Genomic DNA, 18,142 nt, shown 5'->3' on the forward strand with positions numbered 1-18,142 from the left:
CTTCATTCCTGAGCAAACAGGGTCCTGTTGAGGCAGCACACCCACAGTAAATTATTTTTTCCCCACAGTGGCTAGACTTTTACCAGACAACCCAGCACTCAGTAAGACAAAACCAAAGACAACTTAACCCCATGAGTCCAATATACTTCTACAGAGGTCTATTTAGTTTTGCTTTACAAAAATAAATAGTGATGAAAGCAGAGAGGAGATCAGCAAGAAGAAAATAAAAAGTAAAAAGGATGGAAGGGTTTCATACCAAAAAATTGTTCTGCTTTAAAACTCACTCAGAGTGAAAAGGTTTCCAATACTCACTCCAAGGATCTTCCTTTGGCATCGACCACATTCAGGAGCAAAGAATTTCTCATAGCAGAGCTCGCAATACAGGGCTCCCTGTTCCTCTACAAATCCAATGTAGGCCATCGTGTTTTTGCAGTGAGCACAGTTAAATTCTTCTGGGTGCCAAGATTTCCCCAATGCCACTAGGAATGGTCCCCTGCCAAAAGAAAAGAGATCAAGTTGGCTCTGGAATAAAAGTTTCTAGTTAGCTTGAGTAGGAACTCTTATTTGCAATGTCCAAACAATTAAATACTTGCTCAATGCTCCTTCTCAAGGACTTAACACATGGGTGCTGGCAATTTACACAGAACTCTCTGTGCACTGAAGTGAAAAGGACCGGCGAGAGGAATAAGCACTTAAGGAACTCCTTCAAGAAAGGCCCTGGTTTTCTGTCTTCAAGGGATCTGGTAATTAGGTCTTCTGAGCTGTAATGACTGAGTGTGTCATGATAACAACTGATAATGAGAATATTAACTGTGACAGAAAAAGAAGTAACCCGGGAAACATATATGGGTTAGGCAGAAATAAGAGCTTGAGATTTCTATAAAATAAAAATTTTAAAATCTAAATTTGGTGATGTCAGAGTCTTAAAAACAGTAACAATTATTACTGGGGGGAAAAAAAAAACCATTCTAGTCAATTTCTCTTCCCCATACATTGTTTCATATACTTATTTTTTCACAACTTTATTAAACATGTCAAATCTTCACCCTCCAAAAAGAATACGGAAATTATAAACTGGATATTAGAGGTGACTTAAAGCTACTTAGAAAGGTTTTATTTAATTCAAACATGACCGATTTTTAATGCACATTTGTATCAAGGTAAGAAAATGTTTGTAAAGAGATTTCTTTTCCATTAAATACTATACAGCCATGAACTGATAAGATGGGTTTCGTTCGCCTGACAGGAATCCATTATGAAGCTTTATCTAGTCATGAAGCCTGTGGAGATTAACTATTCTAGGTTCAGCAACACACTTTTCAGTAGCTACATCACACTAATCTTTACTCATAGAGCGGCTTTACCTCCAAGGCACTTTTACACTTATCTAATTTATCCATGCAACATTCCTGTGAGACAGACCAGGACAGTTATTATGAACTCAGTTTAACAGATGGAGAAGCTGAGATAGAGAATGTTCAAAGATATGACATATATCATAAAATCATTGACTGAATGAAGTCCAGAGGCTGAACTTCCTGATTTCTATTACATGGCTCTAGTCAACTGATATTCTGCTTCTGATTACATTACCATCAATTATCATCACTGAGTGACCACAGGGTAACTAATTCTCAGTAAGCATTGGATATTCGACCTTTAGGCAGACAATTAATGGGAAAAGTCACAGCAATGAGCATCACAAAGTTAAAACATTTTTTAGCCTTTGACAATAACCTTTGTATTCAGTAACTATCTCCTGCTGGGAAATTCTTTGCAAATATATTGTTTTCTCAGAACTAGCACCTAATTCTCTGAGAATCAAGCAAGTTGAAAGGCTTTTGATGAATGATTAAAATGTGTTCTGTAGGGTGTAAGAAAGTAATTTTTACCCTGTGTGTGTGCTCAGTCGCTCAATTGTGTCCGACTCTTTGTGACCTCATGGATTATAGCTGACCAGCTCACTGTCATGGGATTCTTCAGGCAAGAATACTGGGAGTACATTGCCATTCCCTTCTCCAGGGGATCTTCCTGACCTAGAGATCAAACATGGGTCTCCTGCATTGCAGGTGGATTCTTTACCATCCAAGCCACCAGGGAAGCCCCATTTTTTACCCTACTTTTTGCTAGTGAAGTGAAGTTGCTCAGTCGTGTCCAACTCTCTGTGACCCTAACTCTTTGCGACCCCAACTCTTTGCGACCCCATGGACTGCAGCCTACTAGGCTCCTCAGTCTATGGGATTTTCCAGGCAAGAGTACTGGAGTGGGTTGCCATTTCCTTCTCCAGGGGATCTTCCCGACCCAGGGATTGAACCCAGGTCTCCCGCATTGCAGGCAGACACTTTACCATCTGAGCCTTGTTTCTTATTGCTATTATGATGCCATTTCGCATAAGCAACTTTCAACATTTGAGAAAAGTAGTTTATTATTGTTATTATTTTTAAACTTTAGGGTATCATTTTTGTTACCACTAGTAAGGATTGCCTTTTGTTAATTAATTCTCACCAGAAAATGAAAGATCTATAGATCACTTACTATGTAACAGAATATGGCACTTTTGGTAGGTTTTCCCTCTATTTTCAACTGGTTTATAAACAGTTCTACTTAACACTTCATTCATTTTCTCAATATATATCTGGCAAGTAGTTTACCTTCAAAGATAAGCCAAGGAGTCAAAAGCTCAAAGGACAGGCACAAAGCGACCAAGTTTTAGGAGTGCGCTGCACTTTTCCCCAGGTGGGTATCTTATTATGTTTGTCTGAAAAATCTGCCATGCTAAATCGACTATGACCATAACACAGAAGCAGAGGATGGTGGAACTTCGAGGTTTTATGCTACCATTTGTCTAGACATAAAAGCAGATTCAAACCTATTTACTAGGTAGTATGTATCAGGGCACATCTTCAGCTCATCCAGAAGGGTGGATGGCCCCTTGAGGCCAGTATCCTTATTGTATCTTTATCTGATTCCTCAGTTTGCAAAACAAGTCAGTTGAACCTCGATTTCCACATTCTGTTGAAGTGTAAATATTAGTATGCACTTGGAAGAAAGTTTTGCTCTTGAAACAAGCCTATCAGCGCTACCAAATATTTAACAAACTTCACCTGAGGGGGTAAAAAAAGACATTTGAGAACAGCCAATTGAGGAACATACAACTATTTCCTAGACTTTCTAAGATATGTATTGAGAGCACTTCAGACCAGCATACAACTCCATTCTGTGAATTTGAGCAGACTGGGCCTGGCCCACTGCACAGGATGGTTCTGTAATGATGGGCACGGGGTGTGACACCTTCAGTCTTCACTGACACTTGGGAGAGGAGACAGCCCCACAAAGTCCACTCCCACTCTTCCTGGAAGCAGCTGTGGAAAGTGCTGTTTGTTAGATCATACAAGGAGACGTTAAGAGATACGGGTTTGATCCCTGGGTCGGGAAGATCCCCTGGAGGAGGGCAGAGCAACTCTTTCCAGTATTCATGCCTGGAGAATCCGATGGATAGAGCAGCCTGGTGGGCTACAGTCCACAGGGTCACAAAGAGTCAGACAGGACTGAAGCGACTTAGCACAGAAGGAACATAGCCAAATCCTAACCATAGGCAAGGATGTACGTATGTCATTACTGTCCAGACTCAATGACAAACTTCTTTCCACTCTTCATTTTTAAAAGCCCCATCCATGATTTTCATTCTTCTTTTGCTTCCTTTTATATGTTTTAGAAGGTTTTCTTACATTGCAGCTATTCTTAAAGAGTCTTTTTGAAAGCCTTCTGGGATAGTGTCCACTATAAATAAACAGTGCATCAAAAGGGTCATCTTAAGGTATTTACTTAAGTTTCTTTATCATATCTTAACAGTGAATGATCTTAACGACACTAGAGAAAATCCTTCTGCACCTTTAAAAAGTGAGTTGACAGTGACCCCGCTCCTGCCACACCTCCATGCTAATATGGACAGGCTCCTACAGATTCTCCTTGGCTAAGCTGAAAGAGCATCTTCCCTGTCAGTGCCCTTGAAGTTATGTATAAATAATAAAATTTCTTACATATGACAAAGTCTGCTCGTCTCTGTGTCAGCAGAGACTAATTTAACAAATTCATTAACACAGGATTAACACTGAATACGTTCTTCTTGTCCTAGGTAGGATTGGGTTTCCATCTGGGAACTGGAACGAAAGGCTTAGCTAACTGCACAGTGGAATGAAGGATTCGGTTCCCTCCCAGAGTCCTCTGCAACCGTGAGCCTCACTGAATGCCTGCTGACTGACAAGGGAAGGGAGGGGACTGAGCTGGAGCACTGACTGGCTGAGAGAGAAGAGCTGCGGTGTGTTCATCTTCTGGTGTGATACTTATGCCAAAAAAAGAAAGCAAAGGTAGGTAAGAATTCAGAGAAAAAGAACAGCTTAGTCAGAAAGATGAAAGGAACTGTAAATTTCAACAGGTACAAGCTAGTAGGGATATGGGTTGAATACAAATGCTTCTTTTTTTGTTTACCACAACAGGTACCATCTCATATAGATACAAAATTAAAGAAATAGGGGAAAAATTATTTCTTGTGATGAGAACTCAGGATTTATTCTCTTAACAACTCTCATACATAACGCATGTGCTCAATTGCTCAGTCGTGTCCAACTTTTGCGACCTCATGGACTGTAGCCCACTAGTCTCCTCTGTCCATGGAATTCTCCAGGCAAGAATACTGGAGTGGGTTGCCATTTCCTTCTCCAGGGGATCTTCCCGACCCAGGGACTGAACTCACATCTCCTGCACTGGTAGTTGATTATTACTGAGCCACTAGGGAAGCCCACCTTACCATTAGCTAACACTTTGTAAGCTTTCAACGTATATTTCTTGTATACAAGTACTGCTTATAAAGTAGACTACTGAACTTTATTGCTGGCAATTTCTTTCAAATAAAAGTAACTGGCTGTTGAAGCTAGATAATGCCCATCTCTACTCTTTGCACCAACAGGCTCTGGATGTATATCTGTTAAGACTTACCACACTCATACAGCTGTTGCTCTGCTTGTCTAGTATAACTGTATTCATTTGCTAGAACTGCCTTAAGAAAGCACCACAGATAGGGTGGCTTAAACAGTAGGCATTATTTGCTCAATTCTGGAAGCTAGAAGTCTAAACTTAGGGCGCTGGCAGGGCTAATTTCTTCTAAGACTTCTCTCTTTGGCCTCTAGGTGCCCAACTTCATCTGGTCTTCTTTCTGTGTGTGTCTGTGTCCTGACCTCTTCTTACTAAGAACACCAGAGATACTGGCTTAGATCAATTCTAATGACCTCATCTTTCCTCTTAAAGGCCCTATTTCCAAATACAGTCTGAAATACTGGGGGTTAGGGTTTCAACATATAAATTTGGGAAGGGACTCAACTCAGTTTATAAGAGCAACCTCCTTAAAGAAAGGGAGTATGTCTTTGATTTCTGTATCACTGGTATCTACAGGAAGTGGCCCATAAAATACTCAGTGAGCACTGCTTATAGAATGACAAAATTTCCACATTAGATGAGAAACTGGAAAAGTAAACCCCTCACTCCCTGGGTCATCTCTATGAGTCTAAGAATGTATGTTCATGGTACAAAGTCATTTGGAGGGGACATAAGAACTCATAACTGTTCAATCTGTTATTTACTCACTTCTTTCTCACTCACCCACTCTAACATTATAAAGAAGAGTACACTGCCACACTCTTAAGATATGGCAGGTCTGCTTAAGTTGTTTCTTTTTTCCTGATTTATACAGTAGTATATATGGTTACATGTATATGTAGTCACACAATTTATACATATTACAATATGTGAACCATGAACTTCCAGATGTTCAAGCTGGTTTTAGAAAAGGCAGAGGAACCAGAGATCAAATTGCCAACATCTACTGGATCATGGAAAAAGCAAGAGAGTTCCAGAAAAACATCTATTTCTGCTTTATTGACTATGTCAAAGCCTCTGACTATGTGGATCACAATAAACTGTGGAAAATTCTGAAAGAGATGGGAATACCAGACCACCTGACCTGCCTCTTGAGAAACCTGTATGCAGATCAGGAAGCAACAGTTAGAACTGGACATGGAATGACAGCTGGGTTCCAAATAGGAAAAGGAGTACGTCAAGGCTGTATATTGTTACTTTCCTTATTTAACTTCTATGCAGAGTACATCATGAGAAATGCTGGGCTGGAGGAAGCGCAAGCTGGAATCAAGATTGCCGGGAGAAATATCAATAACCTCAGATATGCAGATGACACCACCGTTATGGCAGAAAGTGAGGAGGAACTAAAGAGCCTCTTGATGAAAGTGAAAGAGGAGAGTAAAAAAGTTGGCTTAAAGCTCAACATTCAGAAAGCTAAGATCATGGCATCTGGTCCCATCACTTCATGGGAAATAGATGGGGGAACAGTGGAAATAGTGGCCAACAATTTTTTTGAGCTCCAAAATCACTGCAGATGGTGACTGCAGCCATGAAATTCAAAAATGCTTACTCCTTGGAAGGAAAGTTATGACCAACCTAGACAGCATATTCAAAAGCAGAGACATTACTTTGTCAACAAAGGTCTGTCTAGTCAAGGCTATAGTTTTTCAGCAGTCATGTATGGATGTGAGAGTTGGACTATAAAGAAAGCTGAGTGCCAAAGAATTGATGCTTTTGAACTGTGGTGTTGGAGAAGACTCTTGAGAGTTTCTTGGACTGCAAGGAGATCCAACCAGTCCATCCTAAAAGAGATTAGTCCTGGATGTTCATTGGAAGGACTGATGTTGAAGTTGAAACTCCAATACTTTGGCCACCTGATGCGAAGAGCTGACTCTTTTGAAAAGACCCTGATGTTAGGAAAGATTGAGGGTGGGAGGAGAAAGGGGATGACAGAGGATGAGATGGTTGGATGGCATCACCGACTCAATGGACATGAGTCTGGGTAAACTCCGGGAGTTGGTGATGGACAGGGAGGCCTGGTCTGCTGCAGTTCATGAGGTCGCAGAGAGTCAGACACAACTGAGTGACTGAACTGAAATGGAAACACATTAATATATATTGGTATGTATTTTAAAGACCTTCATTTAAGTTGTATAGTTCTTAGTTATCATAATATAATACTATAACATTTTCCTAAGTTAAAAGCACGAATATAAAGTTACACTGATCTGGGCTCAAATGCAGGTTTTACCATTTACTATCTGTGTAACTTCAGTAAATATGTAAGCTTTCTGTGCGTTGGTTTTCTCATCTGTGAAACTGAGGCAATTATAGTAACTGCCTTATAAGGTTATGAGAATTTAATAAGAATTCAAGTAAAATGATAATACAGTATTTGGCAGATGCTAAGAATACATTAAGGGCTTCCTGGGTGGCTGAGTAGTAAAGAATCCACCTACTAATGCAGGAGATGCAGAAGGCGTGGGTTTAATCCCTGGGTTGAGATTCCCTGGAGTAGGAAATGGCAACCTGCTCCAGTATTCTTGCCTGGAAATTTCCATGGACAGCGGAGCCTGGCAGGCTACAGTCCAAAGGGTCACATACAACTGAATGACCAAGCATGCACTCAAGCATACATAAAACAATTATGATCCAAAAACAGGATGATAACGGCACCATATTATTATATTACATAAATGCTGAACATTTTCTTCTTCCCATTTTTCCCCTATAATAGGTCTGAAATCTTGGTCTACGCCTTGCTCATAAGATCTATGTCTTTGCTGTTTCCGTAAATTGAGGGACTAACACATTAAGTCAAAAAGTCTTTTATCTTCAAGTAAAATCTTAACCAGAAGGGAAAATAAATAAAACCTATTAATAATGGAGTTCTCAGAGATAGAAATGGATGCTAAGGCAAAAACTCTGATGGCTTCTCTCCAGGGTAACTGAGATGGCCCTCCTTATGAGAAAAGTTTGAAAACAAGTAAGTAAGAAACAAATCAATACTGTTAAAATTTTCTCTGCCACCAGAAGAAACAATGAGTTGTCTCAATGTGATTTTCTGGTGCTGGACTGTAAGCAAAGATGGGACAATAGCATTGCGGCTCTTTTTTTTTTTTTTTTTAAAGCATTCCATATCAAGGAGAAATTCAAGCACCATGAATCCCTTATTTCTTTCATCGAAATGCTGAGCAGCTAAATGCGAATGGCCCATTTAACTCCATATAACACAAGTGGATTTTTAATGTCACTAGATATAACACTCCAAAAATAAGCTAGTATTTTCATAAGCCTATTCTACCAGAGAAATTGAATACGGCTTTGGCTGTACTAGTATTCTGATTTTCTGTTCTATTATATCAACATTCCAAATAGTTAATCTGTTCACCCGTATGAATCAAAAAATGGTACTTCTATCATAAATGGATTGGAAACGTTCTAGAGCAAACTTAATCAGATCTTCAGTAGAATTTCTCCCAAAATGTAACGATCTAGCAACTAGCTAATCAAAGTTTTGCCTCAGTTCAGTTCAGTCACTCAGTCGTGCCCGACTCTTTGCGACTGCATGAACCGCAGCACGCCAGGCCTCCCTGTCCATCACCAATTGCCAGAGTCCACCCAAACCCATGTCTGTTGAGTCGGTGATGCCATCCAACCATCTCATCCTCTGTTGTCCCCTTCTTCTCATGCCCTCAATCTTTCCCAGCATCAGGGCCTTTTCAAATGAGTCAATTCTTCCCATGAGGTGGCCAAAGTAATGGAGTTTCAGCTTCAACATCAGTCCTTCCAATGAACACCCAGGACTGATCTCCTTCAGGATGGACTGGTTGGATCTCCTTTCAGTCCAAGGGACTCTCAAGAGTCTTCTCCAACACCACAGTTCAAAAGCATCAATTCTTCGGCGCTCACCTTCTTCACAGTCCAACTCTCACATCCATACATGACTACTGGAAAAACCATAGCCTTGACTAGATGGACCTTTGTTGACAAAGCAATGTCTCTGCTTTCTAATACACTGTCTAGGTTGGTCATAACTTTCCTTCCAAGGAGTAAGCGCGTCTTTTAATTTCATGGCTGCAATCACCATCTGCAGTGATTCTGGAGCCTCCCAAAATAAAGTCTGACACTATTTCCACTGTTTCCCCATCTATTTGCCATGAAATAATAATTATTAGATTGTTACAACTTAGTAAAAACATTCATAATCTTTCCCAGATTCAAATAAACCAAAAATATTAACATTAGATGAAGATGATCTATGGAGTTTTAAGCTAAAAACATGTTCAATAAGAGATAATCAGCTCAGTATTAATATCAGAGATCAAAGTTTCTGAAACCATCCAAAATTTTTTCTAAGAAAACAATAAAACATAAAATTTGCCTTAGTTTGCATTTACTTAAAAATGTTTTTGAAAATTTGAAACATTTAGAAAATAAATATTAAAAATATAAACTATAAAAAACATAATATAAATGACACTGCGGAAAACAAATAAAACAAATTCAAATTACAAATAATCTTAAACTGCCAGGTTGCAATATTCTATAATGAAAGTGTCAAGCCTGCAACTGCAGCCTGTTTCTAAAACAGGTGTCCAAGAGAATGTCACTTGATCTGAAGCCTCCTAGGTTTGGTAAGTGATACTGACACTGCAGCCAAGACCTGGAAAATTGCCTTTGCCTAGGTCTCCGAACTGACCACACTCTATTCAAGCTGCTTCAGCATTTGAACACCAAGCAAATATGCTATGGTAATTACTGTAACAGGATCTTGACATGAGCTAATCCCTGTTCCTGTTACCTTCTCTAGTAAATGAAGCTCTAATGCTTAACTGATAACAAGTGCTGGGATAATCCAGAGCAATATAAAAATTAACAGATGAGGGGGCAATAAGTGATGGCCATTCATGTTTTTAATATAATATTTATTTCACTTGGCAGAAGATAGTACGTAACACCACATTCTGGTGTTGCATTAAAAACTGAAACCAAGGCAGTTAGGAGTGGGGAAGGTAATTTCTATTTTGATCTTCATATTTTCTCCATACTAAGTTTTTCAGATGTGCTGGCAGTGGTGATCATAGGATATTACAGAATTTGCTGATCAGACAAGAACCAGAAACTGATATGGTTTCACATTTTGTTAACCCATCCAGTAATTACTTGCTTACAACAGCACACTAACAGCATTGACTCCCATCTCCATAAAAGGTGTTTTTATCTAAATCATATTATCCTCATGTACCAGTCTAGGAAACCAAAGTGTCATAACTTATAGAAACAATGTTATAAGTAAAAACATTTTTATTAACATTAACTCTAAAAAAGTAACATTACATAGAGTTAATAATTTGAAATACTGATTTATTTACTGAGAAAAAGCAGTAGCACACTAGATTCTGTACTAGTTTAAGTATTTCTGTAAGACCCATTGATGGTGGTACTTAAAAAAAAATGACTGTAACCATAAAGATACTATGACCAAGTGATGAGTGGGTCTAGAGTCATGTATGATCTGTTCAGTTTAGACATTCACCAAATGCCTTTAGTGTGTCAGATATTACACTAGACTTCAAAAACCGCTACAGATTTCCTCCTTCTCACCACAACCATTATTACTCCTGCCACGGCTGCTGGTTAATTCTCATACAACAGGTACTCACTGTGGAAAATACAAACTAATTGAAAAATAACAGCTTATAAAATAGCATGTTATGCTTCCATTTCTAGAAAACAGTATCTGTTCTTGTGTATTTGTAAGTGTGTTTTAAACTGTGAACTAAAATACTAATAGTGGGTATCCTGGGAGGTGTAATTATATATGAATTTTTATTTTTGCTTTCTGTTTTCCTATAGTTTGGAAATGTTACAATGAACGTGGACTACCTTTAAGAGGCAAAAGCTACTTTAAAAAAAAAAATCACGTACTCTGTGTTGTGTTCTTGACACATTTATTATTTAATAGTGGGTTAAGGGGAAGGGTATTTATATTTCGTTCTTAAATAAGATATTGAGACTCCCTGAGCTCCATTTTAAGTAGTAACTAGAAACGTTACCCTAAGCAATAACTATGTAAGAAAAGAGGGGAAAATGCAAGTAAGTCTTAACCTTATTCAACTTTAGAGACATTGTTGTTTCAACTATTACAAAACAGGGTAAATTAAAAACGAGGAGGGAGCTTGAGCAGGCATTTCAAGTAATCATCTGTTACAGCCAGCAAGCAACTCATAGAGGCAGCAAGGTCCTCTGGTGGGATCCCTGTATTAACATTCACACCTAAACCTCATAACATTTTAAAAGTCACTTGTTCAGAAACGCTGAGGTTTAATAAGTGCTAGTGTAGTACAGTCACTTAAGAGCTTAGCCTTTTCTGCTTTTTGGAATTCAAGAAACAATAAAATACATTTGGATCAAAAATATTTTATTTTTATTTTTTTATTGTTTTTATTTATTTATTTATTTTAGTTTTTTATTTTTAAAATTTTAAAATCTTTGTTATGACCTAATACAAAAAGCAAAACATTTATGAATAGATCCGAAGGTAATTTTATCTTTCAAGGCTTAGTGTGAAAATGCAATCTTTTCTCTAGGGCTCAAAATTCTTTATTTTACATCATTAGTTACTTTTCATCTAAATGAGAGTCCTCACTTTTCTAATTTGTGAAATAATGAAGTTCTATGGGGTCCCTTTGAGTCTTAATATTTCATTATTCTCTGAAATGCCACATTAATCATTATTTTTCTTAGTTCTGATAGGAATGAATAACTGACTAAATTGGTATTTTTAGTTATATTTTCACAGAGCCCAGAATTACTTTTTATTAAAATAGGGTCTAATAAGTATGTCTAATGTATCTACCTCCACAATAACTATTACATAGAAATAAATATTCTCATTAATAAAATTTCTAATCTTTCAAAATATTAAAAAAAAAATCAACACTGGGGCTAAGCCTTCTCAATAAAAACTTTAAATCAAATGACCAACCTGATAACCTGGTTGCAGTGGGCGCACATCGGAGTTCGTTTCCCTGCGGGAATATGCTCGGCTCTTTGCACCAAAGTGTCCTCGTCACTGGGCTGAGGCTGCCCTCTGGCTGAGTTAGCTGGTGCCACAGCTCCTGTGGATGGCCCACTGCTTACGACTCTTCCAGTGGAAGGTGCTAGGAGTTAAAACAAGGGAATCAGAATGAGAATAAACCAAATATAAGCTTTTCCTAATAATCAAATGCATGCATGCATGCTCAGTCATGTCGGACTCAGTGACGCCATGCACTGTAGCCTGCCAGGCTCCTCTGTCCATGGAACTTTTCAAGCAAGAGTACTGGAGTGAGTTGCCAGTTCCTCCTCCAGGGGATCTTCCCGACCCAGGGATCAAACCCACATCTCTTTGGTCTCCTGCACTGGCAGGCGAATTCTTTACCACTAGCGCCACCTGGGAAGCCCCTCCCCTCCTCAATAAAGCACTTCACTTTAAAAAGTAATCCATCCACTCACTTCTTCACTCATTCACTCACACTTTATGGAGAGATTATGGATCAAATGCTGGACTGAAACTACAGAGTTAAATGGAAAAATTCAAAGACTGTAATCCAGTGAAAGAGTTATGATAGATGACGGGAGAGAATGCTTTCCAGAGGAGATATGGTTAATATCGAATATGGATGGTGAAGTGTTTCTAGTCATCCAGATGTCTCTGCTAACCATTAATCATATTTAACTTAGAATGTATCAGAGGTACATTACAGATGCCAGTGAACTCCCTATATTCTCTCCTGTCCTGTATTGCCTAAGAATACTGTGAAATTGGTCACCAGTCATATAAGGGAGGTACAAAAGAGTCATCCTAGGGCTTTCCTCTCCCTCGTCTGTGGTTATGATGGGTTCTGCTGAAGCTTCATTCCTGGTTCCTGATTTTTCCCCCTCATCTCTATCCCTGCAATACTGTCCTGGTTTATGTTCAAGACCTCCCACCTGGACTAACCACCAAATGTCTTATCCTTCTGCTGCCACTGAGGACTGAAATCTTACTTGATCAGAACTCTGCATAAATCATTCCAAGGATCTTCCTCTTCTTCCATCAGTGAGTGTAGTCCAAGCTTCTAAGCGCCACATATAGGTCCTCCAGTGGTCTTCACTTTCCCTGCAGCCTCACTTGTCACCATCCTCTGCCTCTCTCTTTACTACAGTGAACACCAGACTGCCTCATTGTCCCTGTGAGGCATCTGTCCATTCACAGCCTGCCCTCACTCTCATCTCTGCTTTCCCCTGTTCACCTAGCAACCTCTACTTGGTACAATGCAGCCCAGGAGTCAACTGTTCTAAAGTCTTCCCCAGCTACCTCTCCCCACTGTAAGAAGAAGGGACAATCTCCCCATTATACCTCCCCACTGCCCCTCCACGTAATCCAGAGTCATGTCTCTTTCTCATGTTCCCGTAATTTTCTGTGAATGACTTTATAGAGGATGCTCCCTGAGGGCAGGAACTAGGTTTTATTCCTTGCCCCAGCAACTAACACAGTGTCCAGAATGAATGAATGAATAAACTGGAATCAATACATAAATGAACAACTGCAACAACTGTGAAGAATTAAAACCAACAGAAGGCCTGTTCTTCACCCGCAGGCAATTAAAACATGGTAGAAGCGACAAGGCTTATAAATTCTAATGGTTTAAAAGGAACAATTTTTAAGAATGCATATAAATAATATAAATTAACAGGATGTGTATATGTATGTGTGTACAGTTATATATGTATGTGTGTATATCAACGGGATTCACATTAAAGGTGTGGTTAGAATTGGACAAACTTAATTAGGATAACTGAAAGACTAATTCTTTCTCATGAAAATAAAGCCTATTTGCAATGATGTGCAATTTCAGATCCAGAAAGTCGGCATTTATAAACAGCTAGCACATCTCCAGTGCTCTGCCTGGCACCTGAGCTGTGAAATGGCATTTTACAGGCTGGGAGCTCAACTAGTGTCCCTGTTTCAAGGGATTCAACTGAACTAGGAACCTGTTTTACTTTCTCTTACAGAACAGGACAGAAAATTACTGCAATACCCACACCGTGTATGTTCTTCCTTGTTTCCTCGCTTCCACCTTCTCTTACAGAAATGGGAAAAAGTTACTGCAATATCCATACTGTAATCCACACTGTGGAAAGAATATCCTTTCCTCCTGTTCTCTAATGTATACAACACAACTCTCCTTCAATTTCTGTATGCAGGCCCGACTGCTCTCGGAGAAATGCAGATAAGCATCTTCAATGCCAAATCGTCTTCTTGTCATTGGCTTCAAAATACACAACACGGGTTTCATCTGCTAGGGTACATTACAGGCTCATCCTGAGAAATCCGAGGTGTCTGAATTCTCCCACTTACTCAGGAATGGTCCTCTGGCTCCTCTATTTCTGTCAGTTCCCAGACCCTAACAGCTGGTCACTGGAAATGTGTTCAAGGTCTGTTCATTAATGCAAACCCATGCTTTGGCATTTGAGTCCTGGGCTTCCCTGCTGGCCCAGACGGTTAAGAATGCATCTACAACGCGGGAGACCTGGGTTTGATTCCTGGGTTGGGAAGATCCCCTGGAGAAGAGCATGGCAACCCACTCCAGTATTCTTGCCTGGAGAATCCCATGGATTGAGGAGCCTGGTGGGCTACAGTCCATGGGGTCACAAAGAGTTGGACACGACTGAGCGACTAACACTTGAATTCCTGAAGTCTGGACAATTATACATCTCCTAACAAGTCTGTCTGCTGCCATCTCTTTTTCAAGCTAATCTGCTAGATTATTCTTCCAAATACAATACTCTGCTCATATTTTCTGGCTTACAAAACTTTCATAACTCTTCCCTGCAAGCTGCATATACCACTGACAGTCTAGTCCCTCCACGAGTTTATCCCAGTCTTGTTTACAATCTTGTCTTTTACACTCAGCCAAATACCTACTATTATCAACAAACTCAATTATCTTTATTTAACATTTAACTTGTGCCATCCTTACCTGAAGGCACTATTCTCAAATCCTTAAAACAGCCCTATGATGTAGGCATAATCAGTACCATGTTTTCACTCTAGCTGAGGCAAAGAGAGGTTAAGAAGCCAGCCTAACATCACACAACAAATAAAGGGCAACCCTAAAGCAGGCGGTCTGGTTCCAGAATCTGCGCTCTTAAACACTATGCAATTGTCTGCTCATTGTCCCTTACCTGAATGTGCTGTGCTGGGCCCTGCTTCTTTGACCCATGGCCAGTGAAATGTCCCTTTCTCCACAGCTATTCGTGGTTTTCCCATTCTGCAAGGCTCATAGAAATTCTGTTTTCTTCCCCATTATTCCCTGACCATCCCAGCCAGAAGTGTTCTCTCATCCCTCTTAACATATTTAACACACCCATCTATGTAATATATTTGCTATTTATCAATATCCTATAATATCTTTTTCTTCCTATGTCAATGATAAACTCGGTGAATGAGAACTTTTTATCAACTTCTTTCTAACATTACCAGAAAACTGCCTTAAAAACAGAAGGCAAAAAATTAATATTTAATCAAGTAAACAAAAAAGGGAAGGTTCTAAATCACTTTCATTTTGCCTTTTTAAAGAACTGGATTGCGATAGTTTTAAAACGTGGATTAGGTTCAGGATTTCAAACAGTGGGAAAGTTACCAATTGAAAAATCTCAAAATCAGACCTCAAAGGGAGTCAAACCCTTTCATCTACCATATGCCTTTATTTTATCACATTATCTATGCATAAGCCCTAAAGTACTGAGTCACTGAGGCATTTTTAGCAATAAAAGAGTGTAGTAATTTTCCATCGGTCATTGTAAAATGGGACATAATCCATCTGGCCCATGCCTCAGGGAGAAGATACATGGAGGAACTAAGTTATTTACCATGAGGAGCCATTTTTGAACACGAAACATGTGACTGTGTCTTAAACGCATATAAACAGGCTCTAAGCTCACTGCTGTACCTTCCTTGGGAAGAAAGCCTTGCTTTTTTGTTACTGCTCCATTTTAGCCACTTTGGATGAGACAAATTCTCACACCTCTGTTTTCTTGCTGCGTTTGCTAGTACACTGGCCCGCACACAAAGCTACACAAGCTTATTAATTACCAAGCCCCAAACATTTCCAAGGAACAGTTATTTCCCATATGAATAAAGTGATGTTTCATTTCTTCAGACTGAATTTCTCACTACTCCAGCACAGAAGTAGGCAACTTTTGAGCCATCAAGTACCAACCCCCTGGCCTCTGCTCATCTGGCTTATTGGGGAGAGGAAGGTGTGAGAAGGTGAGGTTTTGGAAAAGGGGAAGCACCACAAGTGAATCCAGCTTCCTTTAAAATTCTGTAGAAAACTGCACTGCCACACAGACAAAAACAGTCTTCCATGAGGAGTGCAGAGACCAAAATATCTCAAACTTATTGACCCTGCCATAAAAATCAGTTTTATGCAGGAAAAAATATACATCTCTTTAGGGATAGCAGTTTAAAGATCTCAATCTACTGGTCTGTAATAAAACCAGATTTTTCTTTTAAGTTCTAATAAAAGTATTAAATGGGAGCTCTGAATTAGCTCCATTTCATAATCTAGAAATCTAAGTCACAAAAATGTAAGTGACTTGTTTAAACTGAATAATGAGTGAGTCACAATGAGAACATTAAAAGGAGGTTAGTTTTCGACTCAAGCTTTCCTTTTTAACCTTAATCTTGAATGACTTCCATTAAATTAGGCTTGTTTTGTGGCTGATCTCTACCCAATGGAATCAAGTTTAAAAGTTAATTTTTTTTTGTATCAAATATATTTCAGCACCATAAAACTCATCTAGAAACTTAAAGCCCGTAGCTATTCTCCAAACTAACAGTGTTAATGAGATGTCTTTTATTAACTTTAGAGTGCTTACTTATGAGTTTTCTAAAGATTTGGAATGAAATACATTCTAAGCTTTATTTTCAGCACTATGATAGTCAAGCCTAAGATTACAAAGACTAACATTAAATAAGTTAATGTAAATTAGTTGGAAAGCCCAGCAGCACACTAGAATACTTTCTCAGTATTTAATATGTAAATTGTCAAATTAATCAAGTAAAGTAAAACTAACACACAAAATGTTAAGTTTTTCATTTTTAAAATATCTGTCATAAGCATATATCTGAGTAGTCCAAGGGGCAATACTTTTTAAAAAAGCAAATAAACTGACTTACTAATCGTGAGTCTTACTTTACTGCAAAGAAATGAAGTCATCTCTTTTAGACTACAGATAATAAATTGGAGATAAAGAATTTTAAAAAATTGAACCACATAATATTTATTAATTTAGTAGAAAACATACCTCCTGTTAATTGGGGAAATCTCTGTGATATATCACTTGGAAAGATAAAGTGAAAACTCTTTACTCTAGAAAGATCTTAACTGCATTCTTCCCCAAGCACATGATTCAAGTTTGAATTATTTAGCAAATCAGTTAACACAAGTTTTAAGCACTCTTATCCTGAGTTTTCATTTTCTTTTCTAACCATTGTAAGGTCCTAACCAAGTGATTTCTCAAGTTGATCCAAGTAAATCTTCAGTAATGGGGCACATAAGAATATAACTGGGGATTTGTATAATATTATAAAAGACTATGTAATATATATGGAATTAGAAATTATCTAATTATTTACTATGTGGTTCAAATATACCTAAGCTCACTAAAAGGCACTTGTTTATATAAAAAGAGTTTCTGGAGAGAAAACATAGATTAAGACCTTCAGAACTCCAGGTAGTTCAATGTGTGAACTCTCTGAAAACCCAGATGTTTTCCAACTGTAATAAGGTAGGTTACATGACATTTTTGCTTTCTATCTCTGTTCAAAAAAAAGCTGTTGGCTCGAAACCAATATTCTTAAAAACAAATAGTGAAGATTATAATGTATACATTAAATACCTGGCCAGGCTGTACCTGAATGAACATGAAATTCATCTGTTAATTCCTCTGGTTCAAGTCAAATCATTCAACTACCAGTAAAATCTTATTACTGGCATCTATTAGGTGAAAAAATACTACATTATGTCAGACTTTATTTGGAAACTTAACATAAGTCAACTGGGGCTGGGGGACAAAATCCCCACAAACAAACAGATGTTGCTATTGTCTTTCAAGGTAGGTTTCTCTTACTAAACATAGTGCTTTCGAACTGCTGAACATATCATTCAATAGGAGAGCAAGTTGGTGTTGAAAG

The 18,142-nt window shown here is 38.6% G+C and overlaps 1 protein-coding gene across 8 annotated transcripts in view; it reads right to left on the bottom strand.

The window, feature by feature from the left end:
* The window catches only part of PDLIM5 (PDZ and LIM domain 5), a 238,703-nt gene that overhangs the window by 19,586 nt on the left and 200,975 nt on the right, over positions 1-18,142 (bottom strand). For all 8 annotated transcript variants that reach the window (XM_060416872.1, XM_004009695.5, XM_004009699.5 and 5 more), the window contains 2 exons: positions 11,903-12,077; positions 313-493 (listed from right to left, as the gene is read on the bottom strand). In XM_060416872.1, the coding sequence (XP_060272855.1) occupies positions 313-493; positions 11,903-12,077 (356 nt within the window). The remainder of the gene's footprint in view (positions 1-312; positions 494-11,902; positions 12,078-18,142) is intronic.

This window comes from Ovis aries, chromosome 6 (assembly GCF_016772045.2).
Source record: "Ovis aries strain OAR_USU_Benz2616 breed Rambouillet chromosome 6, ARS-UI_Ramb_v3.0, whole genome shotgun sequence".
Lineage (NCBI taxonomy): Eukaryota > Metazoa > Chordata > Mammalia > Artiodactyla > Bovidae > Ovis > Ovis aries.